The sequence below is a fragment of the Sinocyclocheilus grahami genome, unplaced genomic scaffold (assembly GCF_001515645.1).
Source record: "Sinocyclocheilus grahami isolate Dianchi unplaced genomic scaffold, SAMN03320097.WGS_v1.1 scaffold33.1, whole genome shotgun sequence".
Lineage (NCBI taxonomy): Eukaryota > Metazoa > Chordata > Actinopteri > Cypriniformes > Cyprinidae > Sinocyclocheilus > Sinocyclocheilus grahami.
Genome location: NW_015505212.1, coordinates 603,173 through 623,083, shown reverse-complemented (window position 1 = coordinate 623,083; position 19,911 = coordinate 603,173). Strand labels below are relative to the sequence as shown.

The 19,911-nt window shown below is 38.1% G+C and overlaps 1 protein-coding gene across 3 annotated transcripts in view; it reads left to right on the top strand.

Moving 5' to 3' along the window:
- LOC107579307 (anoctamin-2-like) overlaps window positions 1–19,911 on the top strand; it is a 35,565-nt gene that overhangs the window by 7,202 nt on the left and 8,452 nt on the right. Inside the window, exons 8-21 of one of the 3 annotated variants that reach the window (XM_016265156.1) lie at window positions 510–565; window positions 645–692; window positions 780–844; window positions 1,435–1,569; window positions 2,101–2,261; window positions 4,089–4,171; window positions 4,473–4,484; window positions 4,655–4,735; window positions 5,152–5,238; window positions 14,360–14,434; window positions 14,527–14,728; window positions 15,474–15,585; window positions 15,811–15,868; window positions 16,526–16,626. In XM_016265156.1, the coding sequence (XP_016120642.1) occupies window positions 510–565; window positions 645–692; window positions 780–844; window positions 1,435–1,569; window positions 2,101–2,261; window positions 4,089–4,171; window positions 4,473–4,484; window positions 4,655–4,735; window positions 5,152–5,238; window positions 14,360–14,434; window positions 14,527–14,728; window positions 15,474–15,585; window positions 15,811–15,868; window positions 16,526–16,626 (1,276 nt within the window). The remainder of the gene's footprint in view (window positions 1–509; window positions 566–644; window positions 693–779; window positions 845–1,434; window positions 1,570–2,100; window positions 2,262–4,088; window positions 4,172–4,472; window positions 4,485–4,654; window positions 4,736–5,151; window positions 5,239–14,359; window positions 14,435–14,526; window positions 14,729–15,473; window positions 15,586–15,810; window positions 15,869–16,525; window positions 16,627–19,911) is intronic. The other 2 variants (XM_016265166.1, XM_016265162.1) reach the window with 2 other exon arrangements.

Here is a 19,911-nt window from a genome sequence, read left to right as displayed (position 1 = left end):
TGGACCGAGCCACTTCGCAGACGGACCACCGGGGGCTACATTGAGATCGAGGCTATCTGGCAGAAGGGATGGCTTGGTGCTCTCTTTAGTTCTCCAGCCATGCCCCTCCTTTTCTTTCTGTCTCTCATACTTTCTCTCGTTTGGTTTATGTACAAACTGAGTAAATTGGGTCATAAAGTTCTGGGATTGGGATCTGAATTGAAGCCGGGTCCATTGAGGTGGAAAGAGGGGGGCAATGGGTAGTGGTGGTCTTTCCAGCTTGTTGCTGGGGAGCTACTTTATTAATTGAGGGCTAATCACCAGAGCGTACGTGTCGTTCCTTTGAGGACTGATTAATTACTTTGATTAAAGCCTGTGTTCCACATGTCAGCTGTCTTCCGCCTCAAGGACTCAGGCTACCGGCTTTCCAAAAGCAATGAAGTTGGGCCATTTTAAAGTCAAAGCAGTCAATCATTATTCCCACAGATGATGTCGGGTATTTTAAGGTGCTTTTTTTTTTTGCCTCGCAGGTATCACCACACTGATAGCCAACGGGGTTTATGATTCAGCGTTCCCTCTACACGATGTGAGTTGTTTTTTCTGGATTCCTTTGCCATTCTATCTCCTGTCAGGTTGACTTGAAATTAGTTTTTGTATGATTACAGGGAGACTTCCACCCCAGTGGACAAGCTGAGGGGAAGAACGACAGACAAGTATGCCGCTATTGAGTAGCATTTTTATGCAATGAATCAGAAGGGAGAATGTGATTAAATTCTGTATTTTTGTTGTACTGGTTTCAGCTGTTACATGATGAATGGGCAAGATACGGTGCTTTTTACAAGTATCAGCCTGTTGATCTTATCAGGTAACTCTCAGATCACTTTGACACAGTGCTTTAGATCAGAGATGCCCAAACCAGGGCCTGCGGTACAGACTTGGCCTGACATGTCAGGAAAAAATTGGAAAAAGCATGCCATTCTTCATGCATACCTTAATTTCTTATTTATAGTTGGGGTAACACTTTATTTTAAGGACCAGTTCTCACTATTAACTAGTTGCTTATTAGCATGAATATTACTAGCACATTGGCTGTTTATTAGTACTTAAAATGCACATATTAATGCCTTGTTCTGCATGACCATATTTTAGATTCCTTAATCCACTCTATACCTAAACTTAACAACTACATTACTAACTATTAATAAGCAGCAAATTAGGAATTTATTGAGGCAAAAAGTCACAGTTAATAGTTAGTTAACAGTGAGAATTCGACCTTAAAATAAACTGTGACCATAGCTGGATATAATGCAACATTTAATTTTAGCACAATGTCCTCAATAACATTAGATTTTTGGTCTTTTGTAGTAAAATGTTTGGACACCTCTGCTTTAGATCAATACTTGATTGATTACCTCATGCAACGCAAAAACCCACTGTTTTCTGTGTAAACATTAGGAAGTACTTTGGGGAGAAGATAGGTCTCTACTTTGCCTGGCTTGGTGTCTATACTCAGCTTTTGATCCCTGCGTCTGTGGTGGGCATCATTGTGTTCTTCTACGGCTGGGCCACTGTGGAAACAAACATACCTAGGTATGTGCCAATAAAGCCCACTGAGGGCTGGGGACGGGTCCCTGTTGTGAGTGGGCATGCAACAGCTGCCAGCTTGAGAGTAACGGGCTGTGATTATTATATTCCGCTGATATTAAAGTGATAATTAGAATCATTTCATCTGATACATGGGATTCATTTATGCTAGAATTGCAAGTGCTGTAAGACTGCTCAGCATGCATTTGTGACTGAAACATCCCTGTGGGGAACGGGGAATATTGTGATCCTTTTAAATGTCAGTACTTGTTTGAGTACACCGTGAACCAGACAGTATTATTTCTGAGACCGCAGTGAATATTTCTGTCCAGTGCAGCCACATTTTCCGAGGTCACAAGATAAAATAGTGTTGCATTTTTAATTGATACTTTAGACATTGAGCCATGCTGATGGATAAACATGCTGCACCATATCAAGTCCATAATTAATTAATTTTATTGGACTGTTGCACGGCTATGTCTAATTGTGTGTGTGTGTGTGTGTGTGTGTGTGTGATTTTGTGTGCTTTTCTGCCAGCCAGGAGATGTGTGATGAGGATCAGAACTTCACTATGTGTCCCCTCTGTGATCGAGCATGTGACTACTGGCATCTCAGCACAGCTTGTGGCACGGCACGTGCCAGCCATCTCTTTGACAACCCGGCTACCGTGTTCTTCGCCATCTTCATGTCCGTCTGGGGTACGCCTCAAAATTACTCTCGTTTCATTATCTCTCTATCTATTGTTTTACGCCATTATCTACACACATTGATCTGATGGTTCATACTGTACATCAACATATGATTAGCTTACACTCTTTAAAATAAAGGTTCCAAAAGGGAGATTTCGGGCAATTCCATTACGGAACCTTTATTTTAAAGAGTGTAAGTTAATCATATGTTAATGTACAGTATGAACCTTAGTCCACTACATCTTTATTTTTGAACACAAGAATGACAAACCTAGTTTAGATATTACCCACTTTTGTATATTATTTACGTGAAGAGCTGCCTTAGATTCATTCAGTCCTGTATATGAGACCAGTTTGAGCCGCTAGCATTAATGTGCAGAAGTGCTGCTGTCTCCATAGTGATGGAGCTGAAGAGATGTTGAATAGCCAGAGAGTAGTGTTACCTCTTTCTGTCACTGCCTGCGTCCCTGGGCCTGGCTGATGGAGGCATTGTGAAACCACTCAATTCCTGACACTGCCCGTCTTTGACACCTGCATTGGGTAGCAGAAGCAATACATTATTACTCATACAGAGACCCCCAGCAGCGTGTAGAGAGGCTGCATCTGTTTGTATGTAGGTACTGAGATGTATTAATTAGCCATGTAATGCAGTTTCAAAGCACACACACTGCCTAGGTCTTTGCTGTTTTGTTTACTGTGGATTTAAAGGGGTAGTTCACCCCAAAATAAAAAATCTGTCATCATTTACTCACATAAACCTGCATGAATTTCTTTCTTCTGTGTATCTTAACTTAGTGAAATAGCGATACGTTTTAATATAATCAAAGTAAATCAGCAAATGATGATCTAAATTTTGGTCTGTTCGTCACACAAAGCGGCTGAATGGTTTTGAAGACCTGAATTATATAGTGCACAAGTCATATGGACTACTTTCACAAGATGGAAAAGAGCATCATGAACATTCTGCTAAACATCTTTTTTTGTGTTTGACTGAAGAAAAATATACATATTTGGAATGATATGAAAGTGGGTAAATAATGACAATGTAATTTTTGGGTAATTATTTGCACAAAATGATAACTATTTGGCTGAACTTAATTGAATCATGGACAGTGGTTCCATATAATGGAAATTTGTTAACATGACTGAATCAAGTTATTTTTAAGTAAACTGTTACATATACTAGCAAACAAAATAAAACCTTTCTTTACACATACAATATTAGGTGTTGGCAGCCAGAAAATGGTACTGGTTATATCCATGACACTCCCACAGTGTTTTTTATTAAATTAATCTTATTAGTAGTTTCTCAACTCAAGCACTCAATCTCAGCACTTCACAAGAATGGTAACTCCCAAAACCACCAACATAACATAAAGCCTCTCAAATACCAACATAATAAAACATTAAACATTAACAAGTCCTCCCATTTCCTTATCTTGCAAAAAAACAAAACAAAGCATAAAAACACTTTATTTCAACATTTAGCCTACACTTCCTATCCATCCCAGTGCAAAGCATGATGGGAAGTGGAAAATGTGTTCCCAGTTTACACAACAAAAATAATTTCTGGAGTTTTAACTAAAATAAATTAAGTAAATTGGTTGAACATGATGAAATCTTGAAGAATTATGTTGAATTAACTTTTATTGAAGTAAATTGAACAAGCAGAATATTTTTGAGCATTCCTTTAATGGACTTGTAGATGAGATGTAATTGGTCTTACATTAAGAAATGACACTTTGCCCCTTATAAATTATCTTTTGCTTCTCTTTTCTCATAAGGCACATATTTGTCAGCACTCATTTACTGAATGCCTCATCTCTCTCTCTTTAGCTGCCATGTTTCTAGAGCACTGGAAGCGCAGACAAATCAGTCTGAACTATAGCTGGGATCTGACAGGCATGGAGGAGGAGGAGGTACGTTCACACATGAACACAGTCACATTATGTTACTCACTAATCACTAGTGTTTGCATGTCTGGATTCCTGCACAGTGGCCAAGAGCTGATTTCAATGACAGTGTTTCCTGACACTGACCAACTGAAAATAACTAATGCTGACTGTTATATGATGCGACACAATGGTGGCATCCCTATCCAAAATTATTAATGTTTTTCCCCCAACGCTGTGTATGAATGTCCCCATGTGATCTCAGCCAAATAATGGACTCACCAATTTGTTAACTTCTTGTTTCTCTAAATGCAATCTTTCCCGCCAGGAAAAAGCGAAGGTTTGAGTTTTAAGTTTGAAACTCTCTTCTTGCTGCTCTTTGAGATGTTGAGTCTTTGTGTCCTTAATTGCCCTGGATTTTTGACCTGTTTGAATGGTTTGAAGCTCTCTGTCTGCAGCTGTGCACTTGGTCTCGCACAGAGTATTGCCTCTTTGTCCTTTTCTCTTTAGGAACATCCCAGACCCAAATATGAAACGATTCTCCTTCAAAAAAAGCAGAGGAAGAAGAAAAATAAAAAGAACAAAAACGAGGTGGGCAGGTTGTTTTTTTAAACCATTTTTATATGCTTAATGCATTATGCATTTCATTAATGGCTGACTTAAAAAGATCTAAATATATTTCTTTTTGGCTTCTGGCTTAATATGCAAATGCTTTATTGAATACAGTCAAAAAGGGAACTGCCATGGTTGTAGGGGCAGAGATGAGGGGGTGCCAAATGCTGTGGGCCTTTTACACAGCCTTCCCATCATGCACTGCTCTGGCCTGAAGCATTTGGCACCGGTGCTTTGGGGCTCGTAGGCTGCGCTTTGTGTTGGTGATGCTCAAGAAAAAAAGGAAGTCATGCAGATCCAGTTTGGTTTCTGGAAAACTGAAATTTGCATTGTTAGCTAGTGTTTTGCCCTCTTTTGTCAGCGATTGTGTGACAGTTCAGATGTGTGTGTTCCAGCCTGAGAGAGGTGTGGACGAGAGTGGGGAACTGGGGAAGGACAAATGGAGGCAGAGGTTACTGTCAGCCATGGCAGCTGGGAATCCGGTAAATGGTGCTCTCTCCTTTTCTTTCTCGCTCTCATTCTCGCCTCCATCTCTCCAGAGCCTCGTTTCCACCTGCTTGTGTTACAGTTTCTATATTATACTCCCTAGTTGTGAGGTTGGAAGGTTTTTTCCCCCTTTCGAACTATGTGACAGCATCTTGACCCAGCAATCCAACTCTGTCTTTATTTTGAAAGTTGTTCTTTTTTGGTCTATTTAAGGCAAGACACTGTAGGTGAAAACCATTTTTCATGAACTATTTGGCTTTTTAAAACATATTATTTCAGACTAGTGGAAAGCAAGCATCTAAAATAAATTTTTAAGTGTTTATTTTATTGCACTTTGTCTATTTCCATAGATTTAATTAGTTTAGAACAATATATTGCGTAGATTTCAATATAGAATATGTACAATATTTAAAGGCCACATTCTCAAATTGAGCCAGAAATGGCCACTTCAGTAGCAAGGTAAGTTTATTCATATGGCACATTTCATACACGGTGGTAATTCAAAGTGCTTTACAAATAAAATAATTCTAAAATAATCACAGCATAAGAAATAAAAGTAGCATGCTTAAGAAATATTAATAACAATAAAAAGAAAAAAATTATTATAATGATAAAAAAAGAATTAAGAATAAGAAAGAGGATGCATATAAATTAGATATTACCTCATTTGTATATTTAAACAACATTTCAGAAAATGATTTTCTTAATTCTTCATGTAATCATATAATATAATCAATAAACCTTTTACCATTTCCTGTCAATAACTTTGAAAGAATGACTTATTCACACATGCACAGATGCACATTTAGTGAGAGAATTTGAGCCTGTTTAATTTGTAAATGGCCATGTGTCTGTCACATTGGCTCAGCTGGGTGGGGTGGTCATGATGGGGTCGACGGCATGAGCAATACGGCCGTCTCTCACTGCCGTAATCCTCTTGATGTAGGACGGAGCATGTCGGGCTAGTACAGTTAGATCTCGTTGGTTTGCTCTGTTGGTTTCATGTAACTAAATGTTAGTCACGACATAACAACATTAAAGGTTTCTTGTCCTTTTACCTAAGATCAAATGTAATGTCATCATTGAGCTCTGTTCAGTAGTAAATACTGCAGATCACAGCTGTATATAAAAAGCATATGCTCAGTAAATAAATATGTTGTCCAGGAAGTTCTCATTTGCTCACACATGAGGTGTGAACCTCAGAGATTTGAGCATTTCGTTCGGAAAATGTAGATTGTGCTCGTCTGTTTGACATCATTGCTTGGGGCCGTTGTTTTGCGTGAAATGCAATTGGGCAAATTAGCCCAATAAATTAGGACTTTTTAGTTGATATATGACATGGCTTGGTAAACAGGTAAACTGGCATCTGTAGCCTCATTTCTTCGTGTGTGCGTCTTGTTACGCATCCAACTGTGTCAGTAGTTCAAGCTTCTTAAGGTTTCTCAGGGTTTGTAGAACATTAATCCTGGTTTAAAGTCAAGCCTGGACTCACTGTGGGGTTTCTGGCCTTAAAGATTAGTTTTATGAATAATAATTTAAAAAAAAATCTAAATTCAATCAGCTGGGAATTAAAAGTGTTTACCAGGCTGCTACAATGAGAGCTTACATAAATTTTTTTTTTACTGGATTTGCTAAAGCTTGAAAGGCATCAAATCTTAGATAGTCAAAAGAAATAAAATAAAGGCAGTCTGTAAGAAGTAAACAACATATGCTTCAGCACACCTGTAGGTATATTGTGCTTCTCATATCGGATTTCAGATTTATATGCCGATAAAGGTCACTAAACAAACGTTTTATGCTGAATATCCTTAACACAAGATAAATTTACTTGAGAAGCGAAACTATTTAAGATAATATATATATATATATATATATATATATATATTTATTTATTTATTTATTTATTTTTTTGTCCTTGGTACCAAACTGGCAAATACTTTGTCTTTTAAGCGTAAAACTTTCTAATTATACATGTAAAATAAATAAGAAAACAAGATATAATATCTTGCAATTTTGGTTCTCAAGTAAATCTATTTTGTTTAAAAAATGTTTGTACATCATTACTTCAAAAAAATGAAATCTTTGTTTTTCTTCCAGAAATATTAGTTTGGTAAGTAGTGTAAAAATAATGAACGATTACAAAATACACAACTCGATGTCCTTCAACTGTCTGTCCTATGTCTTTCCCACTGGAAATTTTTTTATGAAAAGTTCAGCTATAATATTAGCAGCTGCTATGTCCTTCTTGATGCTCTCTGGTCTCATTGTGCATCCATAGTCCTCATTAAAACTTGTTCAGCACAGGAGGTGTGATGTTGTGGCATACATTTGGACAGTTCAGCGACCCCTGACCTAATGTGTAGCCTATTTTTTGTTTTTTTGGGCCTTTTTTGTCAAAGAGTCACAGATTTCAATTCGTCATTCGCATTATGGTGCTTTTTCTCATTCTTATGTTTAGCTACTCTGTCCCAGATATCATGGCCCACGGTCAGTCCTGACCTAGATGTTCTGCAGAACCTTAAATCAAGACTATACATCCTAATGACTTAATTCAAAACAGCCTGGACTTAAGATGAATGCAGTTTGGGTCGGCCAGACGTCGTAAACAAGGCAATTTCTGCTCAATCTTCATGTGGGTAAAAAAATGCAGTAGTTAAGTCATTATTATTATTCAGCACATACTCACTGTCAAGCAAATAAGCAGCACTCACCTGGGTCCAGTTGATGCTCATCAGTTTCTGCAAGTGATGTTGTGGTGGAAAAAACACAGCTCTCAGGATTTCATGACTAAGCGCTGACAGACCTCCCCATGTTTCTCACAGCTCATTTGTATTGCCACAAGACCCCAAAATGCTCTGAATAAACCAAATAAATGCTGGAGAGGCAGAAAGTCTGGTGAAAACCTCCAGATCACTCATTTAAGAGGCCACATGGTACGTGTGCGGTTTGGGGTGACTGCGAAGAGAGCAGATGATGAAAGGTAGTCAGTTCAGGGAGTTATAAGGAGAATGTGTCACTTATTTAGCTTGAGACACATGCTGAGTTTGTTAAAGTGTGACATGTTCTAAAAGAGACGTGCTGTACCAAGATTCAGATTCAATGTGGTTCAATGCACAGGCTGTCCAGAAGAGCGCGCTAGACTCCAGTGCGTTTGTGTGTATATGCACGGGTGTATGAAAACGTCCTCCCATGCCGGGCTGAACGCCAGACCTCTTTATTAAGCAAAGTCCTCACATCTCCATGGAGACACAAACACTTGAATCCCACTCCCTTGTATATGCATGGTTGGGTTCGCTCTTATCTTCAGCTCTTTAAAGACCTTTATCTCATAACTGTGTCATCTTGACAGCTATCTTTAGGACACATTAGTGACGTTTGTTAATAAAATGCAGCACACCGTTTGCGCGGCTAATTTTAGAGCGCAATATTCTCATCGCCTACAGAAACAAAGTCAGGGAACATTCCTCATTATCTTTGAGGAGGTGGGTTGCATTTGCTTTCTGAAAGTGTGCATCTGGCTGAGGAGGAGATGATCAACGTTTGACCTCTGACTGAGTTGTTATTTTATATTATGCTTTTTCACTGCAGATTTATTCAATTCTGCATTCAATTCCATTCACTCTGGGTCCAAAGGGCTACAACTCTCTGTGGCCAAAGATTGAAAGGTTTTGTGGCATGAAATCTTAGATATCCAAAAGATATAAGATCGAGGCAGTAGCAAGTAAACAAGATATCCTTCAGCTCACCTGTATATTGTTCTTCTATCAGATTTACCTGCCCCTAAATGTCATGTAAAAACCCTTTATGCTGAATATACGTAAAGCAAGATACATTTACTTGAGAAGCAAAACTATGTAAGATAATAACCCTTGTTTTCAGAGAATTTATCTTGAATTGTTTGTTTTTGGTACACCTAATTCTTTTAAGCATAAACCTCATTAATTATACTAAAACCTCTTAAAATAATTAATAAAACACTTGTGCAATTCTTATGCAAGGAGAGTTTACTTTGCTTTCTGAAAGTGTGCATGTGTGTGATGGAGGATTTTTCTTATTTTATTAGTAATGATATCGAAGTCTGAGCAGGAAGTCTGGGATATTTAATACACAATCAAAGTCCTCACATCTCCATGGAGACACAAACACTTGAATCCCACTCCCTTGTATATGCATGGTTGGGTTCGCTCTTATCTTCAGCTCTTTAAAGACCTTTATCTCATAACTGTGTCATCTTGACAGCTATCTTTAGGACACATTAGTGACGTTTGTTAATAAAATGCAGCACACCGTTTGCGCGGCTAATTTTAGAGCGCAATATTCTCATCGCCTACAGAAACAAAGTCAGGGAACATTCCTCATTATCTTTGAGGAGGTGGGTTGCATTTGCTTTCTGAAAGTGTGCATCTGGCTGAGGAGGAGATGATCAACGTTTGACCTCTGACTGAGTTGTTATTTTATATTATGCTTTTTCACTGCAGATTTATTCAATTCTGCATTCAATTCCATTCACTCTGGGTCCAAAGGGCTACAACTCTCTGTGGCCAAAGATTGAAAGGTTTTGTGGCATGAAATCTTAGATATCCAAAAGATATAAGATTGAGGCAGTAGCAAGTAAACAAGATATCCTTCAGCTCACCTGTATATTGTTCTTCTCGGATCAGATTTACCTGCCCCTAAATGTCATGTAAAAACCCTTTATGCTGAATATACGTAAAGCAAGATACATTTACTTGAGAAGCAAAACTATGTAAGATAATAACCCTTGTTTTCAGAGAATTTATCTTGAATTGTTTGTTTTTGGTACACCTAATTCTTTTAAGCATAAACCTCATTAATTATACTAAAACCTCTTAAAATAATTAATAAAACACTTGTGCAATTCTTATGCAAGGAGAGTTTACTTTGCTTTCTGAAAGTGTGCATGTGTGTGATGGAGGATTTTTCTTATTTTATTAGTAATGATATCGAAGTCTGAGCAGGAAGTCTGGGATATTTAATACACAATATCGGATAATTAAATTTTTCCATCTGTTTTATAATGTAATACATCCTACACTTAATCTATGGTCTGGTGTGCTCCTGCTCAAGCTGTTTATTAGAAAGATCATGATGATCTGAAGCATGTAGGTTTCTTTGTGTATAATCCTGGTCTGGTGGTCGTCTCAGATCAGAGCACATAGCTGGAAGGAGATGAGAGTGTGTTTTAAAAGGATTTCAGATCTGTCAGATGGGGCTCGCATCAGATTATTCCCTTCTGTACCCGGCGCCCAAAAGACAATCTCCTGTCAAGCTCTCTTAATGGACCTCCACCTGTTTTAAAGACCCAAAAGGCTATTTTTGTCAGTCCACCAACCTGAAATATTCAGTTGTTGGCTGTGTGTAATTCTAACACAAATGCATTGTTTTCTCTATTGTGTATGTGGCGGCTTACGTGTTCTTGGTTGCTAGCGTGGGCACTGGTGTGGTTCCGGTACTTGGTACTCTCTGGCTTACAGTATGTTTGGAGGGTGGAGGGGGTGGGGGGGATTGAGAGAATGGGGTGTATGGTGACGTCAATGTGAACACGGCATCTCTGTAAAGCGACATATGGCCGTGGAGGAAATCCCCACACTGGTGATCCTGTCACTAATTTCCCAAAGGACTTAGTGTGGGACCGTTGGGATGCTTGTGTGCTGTCCGACTGAGTATGTGTGTGTTTCTATGAGAGCATGTGGCGATCATGCGCAAACAAAACCAGAGCCCATTGACATTTTCATGTCTGCTGGGCAGATCAATGGGATGTCAGGTTGACATGAAGTCTCATAATTGAAGAGAGTTTGTCGCATCACAAAAGTCTAGAAGTTTGCTGATGTATTAGTTTTATATACACTCTTAAAAATTAAGGTTCCAATAGATTTTTGTAAAGATTCCATTGAAGAGCCATTTTGGGTTCCACAAAGAACCTTTCAGTGAACAATTCTTAAAGAACCATTATTTCTTAGTGTGAAGAACATTTTAACAATCTAAAGAACCTTTTTCTACTATAAAGAACCTTTTGTGCAGTGGAAAGGTTCTATGGATGTTAAAGAACCATGAAGTCTTTTGAGTAACATTTCTGCAAGAAACCTTTAGACAGCCAAAATAAAAGACAAAGAGGTTTGCAGAGCATCTTGACTTAAGCTCAAGGAAGTGATATTCTCCGACAGCTGTCGTACGCAGGAGGATCTGTGGAAACCCACATCTGTGCAGCGCCCAACCTATCTCACTGTCACTGAGCTGTTGAATTAATCCAGTGATCTATATCCACTATATAACAGACAGACATGGACTGCTGTCCTCAGACCAATGTCATGCAAGCATATGACCACACGTGAACCATCCTTTCCACTTTTCTAATGTGTTGTTCAAATTTTCTTAAATTAGTAAATTAGTTTCTTGATTTCATCAGTCAATTTCAAAGACTAAAACATAAATAAAATTAAATATAAAAAAATTGTTTATGCATTTGGCAGATGGTTTTTATCCAAATTGCATTCAAGGTATACATTTCATCAGTTCTTTCATTTTATTTTTAAATACTGAAATATGTTTTTAGGCAAATAGTCTGACTTGGAATTTCTTTATCAATTTTATCTCAGTACTTTTCTGACACATCAAATCTGCAATTTAAAAATAAAAAAGTGTTAATTGTTTAAAAACAATACCACCTGTCTTCTTCCTCCCTCTCTTGATCCGTTTTTACAGTTTTATGATGTGGCTGATTACATAAATTATTAATGCCATTCCTCTGCATTTTTTTGTCAGACAGCTTTTCTAATTGTTATATATTGCTAAGCTTGCACGAAATCTGCGCCTTCAGAAATCCTCAGCGGAATTCAAATGGCCCGCATTTATAAAATACTACAAATCCTTTTGCCCTAACACATTTTACCATATTTACAACCATTACGCAGATTTTCCTTCTCAAATCAGCATAAAAACAAAAAACAAGTGCACAGATCTCATACGGGACTACTTATTACATACTTGTGGCACCTCACAGCATATTCGTGGCATTAGCTTCAAATATGCATCTCTACTTGTCTTTGTGCCAAATACAGTGAGGCTTCCCATGAACTTGGCCTCTTTAGATATTAATGCATCACACAAAGTTGCATTTTAAGAGGGGATCACAGCCTGTCACTAAATGGCATCATGCATCTTAATGAAGAGTCGGTAACCAGTGAGACCGCAGTCCTGCAGTAGTTCCTCTTATTACTGGGTGAGGGTTTGTGAGCCAAGCTTGTGGATCATGATTAATGGCACAATGGCATGACCCACATTCGTTATTCTGGATACCCTAAAGCTGTGGCATCTCGAAGGCTGTGACTGGTTACACTCTGTGGCTTTTCCTGGGTGCCAGGGTTTAGTAACACACTGTGCTAGGTGGTGCTGTTTGCCTCATTATGAGCCCAATTGCGAGAGGTAGATTTTTTTCTAACTGCTGTGTCAACACACTGACCGCATTTGCTACCGGATTCTTGCAAAACCCTCTAAATCATTCATCAACAAATATGAGATGGGCTCTGTTTCAAACCCTAACTAGACAGCAACATAGGCACACTCCAAATGCAAAGTCTGCTCCCAGCAGGCAACTAAGCTGCATTTTGGTCAAATTACAATCATGCAGCATTACATATATCTTGCACAGATAAGGCAATACCAGAATGCATTGCAACAAAGTTGAGGAAGATGTTTTATTCATTACTAAAAAGCATCAGTAACCATTCCATCTAATTAAAAACAAACAATTTCACCCTGTGTTTATGTGCGCTTTGTATTCTTGTGCATTTTGCAGTATACTGTAAGTAGCTTAACAGCATTATAACCTCAGATTGTTCTAGAGAAAGGGCGTTAAATCAAATCAACCATTTTTGAAGTTTCCTTTCAGTATTGATGTCGCCTTAGATAATAGCTACAGCTAGTAAACGGTAAGTAAAGTAAGTAATTTGTGCTCTTGTTTCTTAGAAAAACTGGCTCAGACTGCTTGTCAAACACTCTTTCGATTGTAATGATGCTTTTGTAATGACATTTTTCTATGACGTAAAAGGAACATAAGCTGCCCTTTAACACTCCTGTGAGCTGATAATTCATTTCACTGTGATTTCCACAGAACTGAATAAGAATCCATTTTTCTCCTGTTGATCATCTAACACGTATTCCTCAGAGGAACATACCTCTTGATCTACTGTCCAAAGCTTGACAAAGGAAGACTAAACCCAATGGGAACAGACCACCCTCAATCCACTGCTGCCTGTGCAGACAAGTTTAGTTGCCTGCACAGTTGCACGCTGTTGATGTTAATGTTGGCTTTAATTAGGTCTGAAATAAATGCAAAAGGAGGCATATTCAGGTCATTAAAATAGGTTCTCCTTGTTGACCGGATGTTTTTGAGATATGATCTATCACTTGAATGTACAGAATGCAGAGAAGTTTCTCTAGAGGTAGTCTCGCGTAGCCAGACCTTGGCCGCTTTGAATGGCCAAGGACCGCCCAAGAGGCCATATGACTGACAGTTAAAGCAACCAATCACGTTTTGATTTGTGCCGCGTCATGTTTAGGGGCGTGGAAATGTCCCCACAATAACAGACCAGTGTGTAAAACTCTTGGACGTATTTTAAAGAGTCTATGCGCAAACTTTACATATTTCACATACTTTTGAAAATCCAGAGTTTAGTTAAAACCTTGATAAGCACTCATCATCACAGTTGTAAATACGACGCATTTCTTCTTCAATGAGGGGGATTTAGCATCATGGCATCTTTGTTTCCAGATGGAACGTTAAAGAACACGACACACACATCTCCTGAAAATTCTGTATAATTCAACCAGTCAGATGACAACTTTGAAACTCCTGAAGTCCATGGGCGTGACATCTGAGGCTGAGACTACTCTAGAGGAAGGCCAGGTTTTAATGGCCTTAATGATTCATGTTTTTACAAGTGGGCAGTCAAATTATTTCCACAATAGGCTACTATTGAGTCACTATAAAAGTAGCTGAGGTAAAAAAGCTAAATAAAAGGCATAGCTCCTAGAAAAACAGAAACACATGCATGCATACTTATATTAGTCACCTTAAATGTCGTTCTCCCTTCACAGAGTGGACATGAGAAGCTAACATGGAGGGACAGACTGCCTGGATATTTAATCAACATTTCCTCCATTCTGTTCATGGTAAGCCTTAGGCTTCCTGTCTGGTGCAACGTTTTTGTGCTTGTCCATATTTCAGTTCTCTTCTACTTCTACGTGTTCCTTTTTCCATGTAGTTTGGAGTGACTTGCTCTGCCGTCTTCAGTGTCATCATCTACCGCATCACCATCTCCGCCCTAATGGCCATGAGTCCGGATCCAGAGGTCAAGTCCAACGTACGGGTGACAGTCACAGCCACTGCTGTCATTATCAACCTGGTGGTCATCCTCATCCTGGATGAGATCTATGGCATGGTGGCTGCCTGGCTCACAGAACTGGGTGAGGTTTTACCACATGCCTCAGTATTTTTTGCTAAATCATGACTTATAGTCAACTTCCCTTCTTTCTGATGTCCTTCTTCCCTTCTTTGCCCACCCACATGACATGAATTTTTAATTGAGCCACTCCAGGAATGCTGGAGATAATGCAGCTTGTCAGTTAGCCATCACCAAGATTTCCTTAAGAGACGTTTTAATAAATGAGAGTCTCTGTGGATGTGTAGGGAAGGAAGGAAACGGATAAAGCATGTGTTATCATCTCGTGAATAAGTTATAGATTTTCCCGTGCTTCTTTGATTTTCACTCTTAAAGTCTGACCACATGCAGCCTGACTCACCCTGATGCTTTAACCTACTTCCAAACTCACCAATTCATGTTTTTTTTTATATATTTTACAAGACTTACTGGAATTTGGGATTTTTTTTTTTATCGTAATGAATGCATTGAAATATGGTGAATGTATTGCCAAAATCGCTGTCTATAATCTGTTGTGGCAGATTAAGATTTAGGGAACGCCACAAAACATGTAATCCCATCCCAAATGTAACCATATGGTCTTCTGAAAAGCTCTGTTTCTCAACCTTCAACCTGCTGAACTGAAGCTACTAAAGAGAAACATGTTGGGAGAATTTCCAAGCCACCCATGTTTGTTATACTTGTCAGAACAACAAGCTTTTAAAGTGGTGTGCAGTTTATCCAGAACATATCTGTTTAAATCCCAAATAATTTCATTCATTTGTCTGCAGAGATCCCAAAAACGGAAACCAACTTTGAGGAGCGTCTGATTCTGAAGGCGTTCCTCCTGAAGTTCATGAATGCCTATGCACCCATCTTCTATGTGGCCTTCTTCAAAGGGAGGTATGTGGACCGGTTCAGTCCCAAAATAGGATTGCTCAAATCCACCATAGTTAATTGTTGCAGGAAGAGAAAAGCACACAAACTCACACATACTCAGCCTCTAGCAAGGTGAACGTGAAGTCTGACTACAGCACAAACATCTGGCTTCAAATAAGGTAGGCATGGAACCCTTGGCATTTCCTTTAGGCATGTGACCCTTACTCGTCTTTTTTTTATTTTTTACAGGTTTGCAGGCCACCCCGGTGACTATGTTTATGTCTTCAATGACTACCGTATGGAAGAGGTGAGTATGGTTTACCTTTTGTTGCATCCTGTATGTTTGTTAGCACTACAACATCATGTTCAACATTAGGGCTGCAGGACGAATCAAAATAAATCCAAAATCGCACTGTGGCTTACTGCAAAGGCTGAGATTTGATTGAATTTATGCACTGGAAAGCACAGCACTGTGTTCTTGTCAACAAAAGAGTTTCCCACCAAAATAAACACTGAGTTTAATTTGAAAATGAAGAAATTAAGACTGCCAAAATATTAGTATTGTAATTTTACAATTGTACTAATCAGTGTTATTTTAGTATTGAGATCATTTTTACTGATATTTTGAATCCATATTTACAATTTTCACTATACAGTACAGTACAGTTGATGTTTTATCATTTTGTTTTTGTCATATATATATATATATATATATATATACATTTTATTATTGTTATTTTCTTAAATACTTCAGTCATTTAATACATTATTTTTTACTGCAAAATATTATAATAGTACTATTTCTTATTTTTTTTATATTCTTATTTAGTAATAATAATTACGATAAAAATAAAAACATTTTAAATCAGTATTTTTATCAGAAAAATTGCAATTAGTTTTTTTCCTCCCAAATCCTGCGACCCTACTCATCAACTGTCAAAACAACTTTTGCGTTTCTTCCCAGTGTGCTCCTGGTGGCTGTCTAATTGAACTCTGTATCCAGCTCAGTATCATCATGTTGGGAAAGCAGCTTATTCAGAATAACATCTTTGAGATCGGCATTCCGTAAGTTCCCACTCCTCTTCGTGGATCTCATAAAACATGCTACCACTAAACACAATAGCTTCTCTATCTGGAAACCTTAGAAAGATCATTCCTTCAGTTAAACGGTAAACACTGTTCTTGCTGAAGTTGGTTTATAGACCAGGAAATCCCAGGATAGTGAGGTAGGCTTCGCTCACACTTTCTGCTCCATTTCCTTTCTGACTTTTTTCCCCTTTATTCAGTTCCTTTTTGCACTCAGGCAAACTTTTTTGACACGCCTCTCCTTGTACTCTAATTAGCTGGATTCCTGTCTCATTTCACATGTTTGCACAAGTTGTGCATCATGTCATTAATGAACAGGTTAAAATGTGTGACTGATGTTGATGGCATACATGGAATAAAGTCTGTACTTGCAGCGCATATAAAAAGAAAAATGATCACAGGTGCCATTTGTGCAGCAAAGTGCCTAGTGTGTGTGGCATGCATGCATTAATGCATGAGCAGACGACTGCAAAAATCTGGGACAGGATTTCCCCTGGGTGGTGAAATGGATGAGTCGTGGACTGTCCGTTTTGTGGAAATCCCTTTTTAGCCTAGTCCTTCACAAGAACACCAGTTCATTTTTTTTCTCTATATCCATTTCCACACGGATCGCTTTGATGAATGACACATTCAGTTGGTTGTGAGTTATCTGATAAACATAAACTCTTTAATTTATGATTCATCATATGACTCAGTGTTTTATCTCCACATCTTTGTCACGCATTTTGGTCAATTTAAATGAACTTGTGCAGCTAGCCAGAAACACTTAAGGAACTCAAAAGGAATGCCTTTTGTTCCATGCTGCTCAGCTTAATCATAGAGTGCAACCCTAAAACGTCTTTTTACGAGCTACAACAGTAACTTGAGTTGATTGACAGCTACTCCAAATCACTAGTGCTTTATGGTAGCTCTGTCTTTTTTTGCTCTTCCTCTTGTTGTAAACCATGTGTGAGCATGTAAAAACACTCCAACATGTCTTTCACATGTTCCGCAAAGTTGTCATTGCAGATGACCTTTCGATCTCCCAGTTGTACATCAGAATGCAAAAGTAGTTCATTGAAGAATGCAAATCAAAAAAACAATATGGCCCATGAGACGAGAACTAAGTCAAACCCATTCTCCCATTCAGTTCTATAAATACTCACAAAAGTGGACTTTGGTGCAAACGTACCATGATGGAGGTCAAAATGACTCGATATCCCCCTCACGCAGAGACCTGACCTACTTAACCAATCTAATCTCCCCAGAGACCAATGCAATAATACTATATCATACTAATGTGCATGCTAAAACAGAGCCTTATACGTTCAAAAGGGTGTCTTTTTAAAGTCAGAGTTCGCCCAAAAATGAAAATTCTGTCATTTACTCACCCTCAAGTTGTTACAAACCTGTATGAGTTTCTTTCTTCTGTTGAGCACATAAGAAGATATTCTGAAGAATGTTTGTAACCAAACAGTTGACGGTTGCCATTGACTTTCATAGTATGGAAAAAAATACTATGGAAATCAATGGATACCGTCAGCTGTTTGGTTACCAACATTTTTCAAAGTATCTACTTTTGTGTTCATGTACAACAGAAGAAAGAAACTTAATGGTGAATAAATGACGACAGAATTTTCATTTTTGGGTGAAAAGAACAGTTGACGGTTGCCATTGACTTTTATAGTATGGAAAAAAATACTATGGAAGTCAACGGCTACCCTCAATTGTTTGATTACCAATATTTTTACAAGTATCTACATTTGTGTTCATGCATCTTCTTTTGTGTTCAACAGAAGAAACTCAAGGGTGAATAAATGTTGACAGAACTTATATTTTTCGGTAAACAAACAATTGTCAGTAGTCATTGTCTTCAATAGTATGGAAAAAAATATTATGGAAGTCAGTGGCTACCGTCAACTGTTTGGTTACCAACATTCTTTAAAGTATCTTCTCATCTAAAGAAAGAAGCTCGAGGGTGAAAAATTATGAGAGAATTTTAATTTTTGGGTGATCTATCGTTTTAAAATTTGTTTTAGTTGTCGTTGACAAGTTGTTGTTCACCAGTAGGCGTTTGCATGTGACTTTATGAGCATTCTCAAATGCAAATGCATTCCAGCAGCTGGTAAATGAGAGCTTTGTCACGGATGGAGGAAAGCACTTATGATACAAAGGTATGCATTAAAAAGTAATGTGCTGGAAAAGGCTGTAGTTTTGGAGACTAAATAATGCAGCAGATGCATTTGGAGGGTTTTACTGGGAGCATTAATAGGCTATAGACGGATGGACCACACGGGCCATTTCGTCCACTATATTTGGCCAGTCCAACGTAAGCTGTCATGCTCTCGCACTTGCTTTTCTGATGAGGACGCTCCAAACACAAAGCCTTGAACCTAGAGCGATGTCTGTGCACATTCTGTTTTAATGACTTGGAATGAAACCTCAAGTTAAATTGGATCAAAATTATGTTGTGATCGTGATTGCATGGTGGTAATTAACATGTTTGCTGGCATGCTTTTATGGTTACAGTATATATATCCTGTTACATTGAGCTTTTGAATTTTACAACATGGGTCCTTAGTTTATTTTCCTAATTTTCGAAACTCACTCATGTAAGCAACCATTCTTTTGTGCCTTTGAAATCCCAGACTGCTTAATGAGAAGTTTATGAGAGATTTGTCTTTAAATGTGGAATAACTCCAAACACTTAAGGTCCAGTGATCTCCACTGGCTCTTTTAGGTATTGTCGGTTGTTTTTGAGTTATAACAGACACATGTAGAACCTCTAGTCAAGCTGTTTTGTGTCTGTGCGGTTTGAAGGAAAATCCAAAACAGAGTGAACAGATGTGTACAATAATGAGATTTCCAGAGAGTCCTTCCGTGTATGTGTATATCAGACGTATCGGTCTGTCTCCTGTACGCACCTGCGTGTGGTTATACCAATAGATCATGGAACTTCTAGCCAAGATTCATGCCATTGGAAGTTCATTCTCATGCCAGATCACTGAACTGAATCACACAAAGGAATTTAAATTAAGTTAAAGCTCAGCAACCAAAAGCGAGTTTAATATGATGTTAGAAGAACAATTTCCTGAAGCAAATGAATGGTGTTTGCCTGGGCAAAAATCACTGCCATGATGTTAGAATGTGTATATATAATTTTAAATAATTCATATGTAATTTATGCATAGTTTATATCAATTTATTATATATATATATATATATATATATATATACATATATATATATATATATATATTTATATATATTATATTTTGTACACTT